Here is a 4,938-nt window from a genome sequence, read left to right as displayed (position 1 = left end):
CTGAAGTATTTGCACAAGTAGGAGCAAGAAACTGAGATGGGGTGTGTGCAAAAATACTATTGCTAAAGAATCTCTCTGCACTATTCAATAGAAAAGCGTGTTATTGTGGCGGAGGTGCAGTAACATCTAGAAAGTTTAAGCGAAGTACTGTAGTAATAAACACAAAGGAAGAGTTAAATGAAGGCCCGATCCTGCTCCTATGGAAGCAGATGGGATTGCTGCCATTTCTTTCAACGGGAGTAGAATCGAGCCCAGGAGGTGGTGTCAGATGTTAAGTATATTAACAACCAAAGCAAATTTGCTTATTTGAAAAGTGTATTTGCCTCTTTTTTTTCCTAAGAGGAGTTCATTTTTTTAAAAGTGAAGAAATAAGGCGTCTTTTTCAGTGCAAACCATCGCCACATACCTGCTCTTTAAATTAATTACAAAATTTGCTTTTTAGAGCTGGAGGTTTAAAGCGCACGAGAACTAAAATTTTGCTCTAATATATTGTTATGTCTGAATATCTCAGTACAGGATTGTTTAAATAGGCAAATACATAGATACACAATGAAGTAGAAATCATTTTATTTTCATTTTTGTCTAAAGTCTCCTATTTTGAACTATTTAAACATGCAACACCAACTTGCGTTTAATATTTCCTTCTCATAAGCAATTCCTTATTTTTGCTGGATGCTGAGTTTTGTTTAAGAAAATCTTAAAAGTTTGGACCTCACAAACTAGGTTAATTGATCATTAATCTTGCCACTTAGAGAACTGATTGGAAAACAGTTTAAATTGCAGCCTTGTAAGACTGTTAGGAAAAAATGGCTGGAAGTATTATCTTTAAAATGTTCTAAATCCCTTTCGACCTGTTTTTGGTCTATTTAACCATGATACCATATTAATATTTCTGAAAGTAAATGTGTCTTGTTCTTCTTACTCTGGGCTTCAGCCACTAGACTTCCTAAAATATAAATGGATGGAGAAAAGCAATTTACTTAAAATGTTTTTTATTTAAAATCTCAACCATGGATCACTCATTTTGTTTTTGCAACCAAACAAGTAATAAATATTATTTAGCAACTTTTTTTTTTTACAAAAATAAACAGATGATAAAATCTCTGCAAGGGGCAGTAATAGGAAAAATTGTTATTTCAGAAACAAGCCCAAGTTCTCAGTATTGCAACACAGGCAGTGTGGAGTTCCTACATAGAAAGCACATTAAAGAGTTTTGTAACTTTGTTAATGATGGCAGAAGAGAAAATCGTGTTATACACTGAAACAAAGCAAAAAATCCTTTACCATTCATAAGGTTTCCAGTACAAGTGCACAAACAGAAAGCTCAAGCATAACGGACTTACATCATCATTGGACAGTATATTTACAAATCTAAACCCCAGAAAACTTTGCAGGCTTCTTTTACATCCAAAGCCTTCATTCTTGCAAATTATGTGGGTAGGAAGTGACCAGCGAGGTGCTCAGAATAACCACTTTACATGTCTTATGATATGAACCAGAAAAATGTTGAAAGGGAATATGTAAAAATAATAGAGAAAAACAAGCAAAAAACCCTATGCAATTTTGGTTACTTCACTTGAGAAGAAGAGTCTATAGCTATTGTCAACTCCTATCAAAGTTAAAAAAAGATGCACATATATTTATTTTAAAAATGCTCTGAGGGTTTACACAATTGCTATTGAGATTGGACAAAACATCAAGTACTGTACGTAACGCTGGCCTCCTTTCCCTGCTGGAAATGATGAAGGAGAAAGGATCAGTTCTGCGTGGAGTCGTTTGCAGGAAGAGGAATTGTTTTTTGTTCACCTTTCTCGCTGATGGGCTTCAGTGATTGAGTGTCCTCAGTCTGGAACATGCCTGAAGGTGCCTCGGGTGGCCTTGGGACAAACCTGTAGTGAGGGGTCGGGAGGGTGTATTTGAAAAACGTGGATGAGACCGGTATGTCCTTGTAAGTCCTTATATGTGCCTGTGCTTTTGAGGGAGGACCCCATGGAGTCTGTGTCTCAGAAATGTGCCCGCGTTTCCTCGGGGCTAGAAGCTGGAGTCTCTCTCCCCGCTCCCCACCTTGTTTCGGCAGATGCTGTCCCCCTCCCCTGCCCCACTGGAGGCGGGTCCCCCGGGGGTTCATTTGGTGTCGGTGGTTAATCTGGGCAGGCTGGCTGTGCTCATGCTGGAGACCTGGTGGTGAGGCGGTGCGGGCACCTGGCACATACTGCACGGGCAGGGCATTCCCCCCCAGTGCTGGAAGCTGCTGCCCAGTGGGGCCGAGGCGGCGGCGGCCGAAGGCGACTTGAGGAGCCCATGCGGGGGTCGGATGGAGCTGACTGCGGAGAGGCCGGATCCGGGCAAGGAGGCGCTGGAGACGGCAGCGGGGGGCAGGATAGGGTGGTGCACGGGGTGGGAGGCGGGATGCCCGGGGTGCCCCGGCAGAGGGGCGGAGTGGGCGGCCATGCCCCCCGGGCAGGCGGAGGGGTGGAAGCCGGCGTGATGGCCGCCGTAGATCTCGCTGACCAGGCGCTTCATCTCCTCCAGCGAGTTGGTGAGCATGAGGATGTAGTTGCGCGCCAGCAGCAGCGTGGCGATCTTGGAGAGCTTGCGCACCGAGGGCCCGTGAGCGTAGGGCATCACCTCCCGCAGCCCGTCCATAGCGATGTTCAGATCGTGCATCCGCTTGCGCTCCCGGCTGTTGATCTTCAGCCGCAGCTGCTGCAGCTCGGGCTCCGTCATCTGCTTCTTGTCCTTCTTGGAAGAGGAGGAAGAGGAGGACGAGGAGGAGGACGAGGAAGACTTGAAGCCCAGCTTGTCCACCACCACAACCCCGGCCGCGCTCATGGCGCTGCGCAGCTCGGCGCTCAGCTCCGGAGGGGAGTCGCTCTGGGTGGAGCTGGACACTGTGCCTCCCGAGAAGCCCCCGCTGCTGCCTTTATTCCTGGCAGAGAGGAAGAGGTCATCGGGCTCCGGAGAGGAAGGTCTGCTGGATACCAGGCTAGCGTCGGAGTCCATGTCCCCGGCGAGGGGAGAGCGCCGCGCACCAGGCTGCCTGCGAGGAGGAGAAATCAGAGAGAGACTCTAAATCAACGGGACAAGAAACTGCGGGGCAGCCTCAACTTCACCTAGCTAATGCTCCAGGCAGCGCCCAGCTCCTAGCCACCCCAGGCCACTTGCCCAGCCTCTTCCTCCCAATTCCCGGCCGTGTCTACTAGATCCTTCATGGGCGACCTTCCCAGCAGGATCTGAGACCCTCCATTCCCCTCTCCCTCCCTCCCTCGTTCAGCAGCAACGAACTCCCAAATCCGATATAGTCTCCCGGGCTGCTTTCCAACTCCCGCGCCAGAAGCAAACGCGTCGTTACACCCTGTTTCCCAGTATCAGAGGGGTAGCCGTGTTAGTCTGGATCTGTAAAAGCAGCAAAGAGTCCTGTGGCACCTTATAGAGTAACAGACGTTTTGGAGCATGAGCTTTCGTCGGTGAATACCCACTTCTTCAGATGCATGTGGTGGCTGGCGTTGCAAAGGAGCGTGTCTTAGCCACCACATGCATCTGAAGAAGTGGGTATTCACCCACGAAAGCTCATGCTCCAAAACGTCTGTTAGTCTATAAGGTGCCACAGGATTCTTAGCTGCCCTGTCTCCCAGGATACTTCCCAACCTTGCTTCGCCTCCTCCCCCACCTCCCTTGCCCCACCTCCCGCGCCAGGATGCTCACTCGAGAATTGTCACCGGGATACCTTTCAGTTACTCCCCACCATCCGCCAGCAAAACCCTGGATCTCCACCTGCTCCTCACCCCGCCAAACATCGAGATCTTTTAATATCTGATTCTTGCACGACTGGTTTCCGAAGGGTCACAAATTGCGCCCCAGAACGGGACAAACCGCTACAAAAGGAGGCGGAATCCTGGTTAAGTGACTGGAGTCATGATGGGGGCGGGGGGAATTCGGGGACGACTGAGGGAAAATGAACCATTTTCCCGGGGAGACCTTCCTAACCAGATTAGTATTTGTTTAGACACTTTACACACCGCTCCTCACCCCTCAGTCTTCCCCCGCATGTGTCACCTCGGCACCCGCGAGGAGTCCAAAGCAGTGAGAATCGGAGACAGAACCGGCAGGGCGCACAGTTCCCTTTGGGGAAGGGGGGGCGGTGTCTGTCTATCCCCATTTATTTATCTGGGGATAGTGGGTGAGGGCTACCGTGGAGGTTGTCGGACGCCTCCCTTATAAAGTTAGCTACCGCAGCCCCATAGGAGCCCGGGAGTGAATTTGTTTGGGAACTTACTGTTTGCAGTGATCCCTTTGGCAGGACGGACCCACTCCAGCGCCGCTGGTGGTTGTCACAGATCACAATAATAATAAGCACCTTTTGGCGACTCGATGGTGTTTTTATAGGCACATCGGCAAGCAGCGCCGGGTAAGAACAATGTTATTGTCCTGGAGGGGCCGCTGCACCAATAAGCAAAGTGCTGCCAGGGGGCTGGGAAACTGATGTCATTCCGGCTAATTCCGCTCAATGAAACTGACTCTAGGAGGAGAGACCCAGAGAGACAGGAGGGAGAAAGAGAGAGACCTTTGTCAAATCTATAATAAACTGTAACAATGCCAGCGTTAGGAACAGCTGGTGGGGGAAAAAATAGACCAAACAAACCTTAGTCCCAGCATAACAATAACATTTTGAAAGAAATGGCCCTAAACTCCTAAAGCACTCCACCGGGCTCTGCGGCTTGAGAGTTTTAATAGGTTTCACAAACACATCGGTATTTCTCTCCTACCCACCCTCCCCAATGTAAACACTCACCAGGCACAATGCAACCCTTCCCACACTTACTTAACCACTTATCTCTGGTCTGGGCAATCTCCCACTGCACCCCGGACACACATATTTCAGGGCAATGAAAGACATAGTGCAGGGGGGAATTCATAGACATCTAAAACCTTTCTTAA

General features: G+C 48.9%; 1 protein-coding gene across 1 annotated transcript; it reads right to left on the bottom strand.

Annotated features, from left to right (window-relative positions):
* Window positions 1-991: 991 nt before the first annotated feature.
* Window positions 992-4,365, bottom strand: OLIG2 (oligodendrocyte transcription factor 2). Its single transcript, XM_050934031.1, has 2 exons — window positions 4,277-4,365; window positions 992-3,040 (listed from the first exon to the last, which is right to left on the bottom strand). The coding sequence occupies exon 2, from the start codon at window positions 3,001-3,003 to the stop codon at window positions 2,125-2,127; it is 879 nt and encodes a 292-aa protein (XP_050789988.1). The 5' UTR covers window positions 3,004-3,040; window positions 4,277-4,365; the 3' UTR covers window positions 992-2,124.
* Window positions 4,366-4,938: the final 573 nt, after the last annotated feature.

The sequence above is a fragment of the Gopherus flavomarginatus genome, chromosome 1 (assembly GCF_025201925.1).
Source record: "Gopherus flavomarginatus isolate rGopFla2 chromosome 1, rGopFla2.mat.asm, whole genome shotgun sequence".
In the NCBI taxonomy this organism is placed as follows: domain Eukaryota; kingdom Metazoa; phylum Chordata; order Testudines; family Testudinidae; genus Gopherus; species Gopherus flavomarginatus.
Note: the sequence above shows the minus strand (reverse complement) of the source record. Positions and strands in the feature narration are given on the sequence as shown.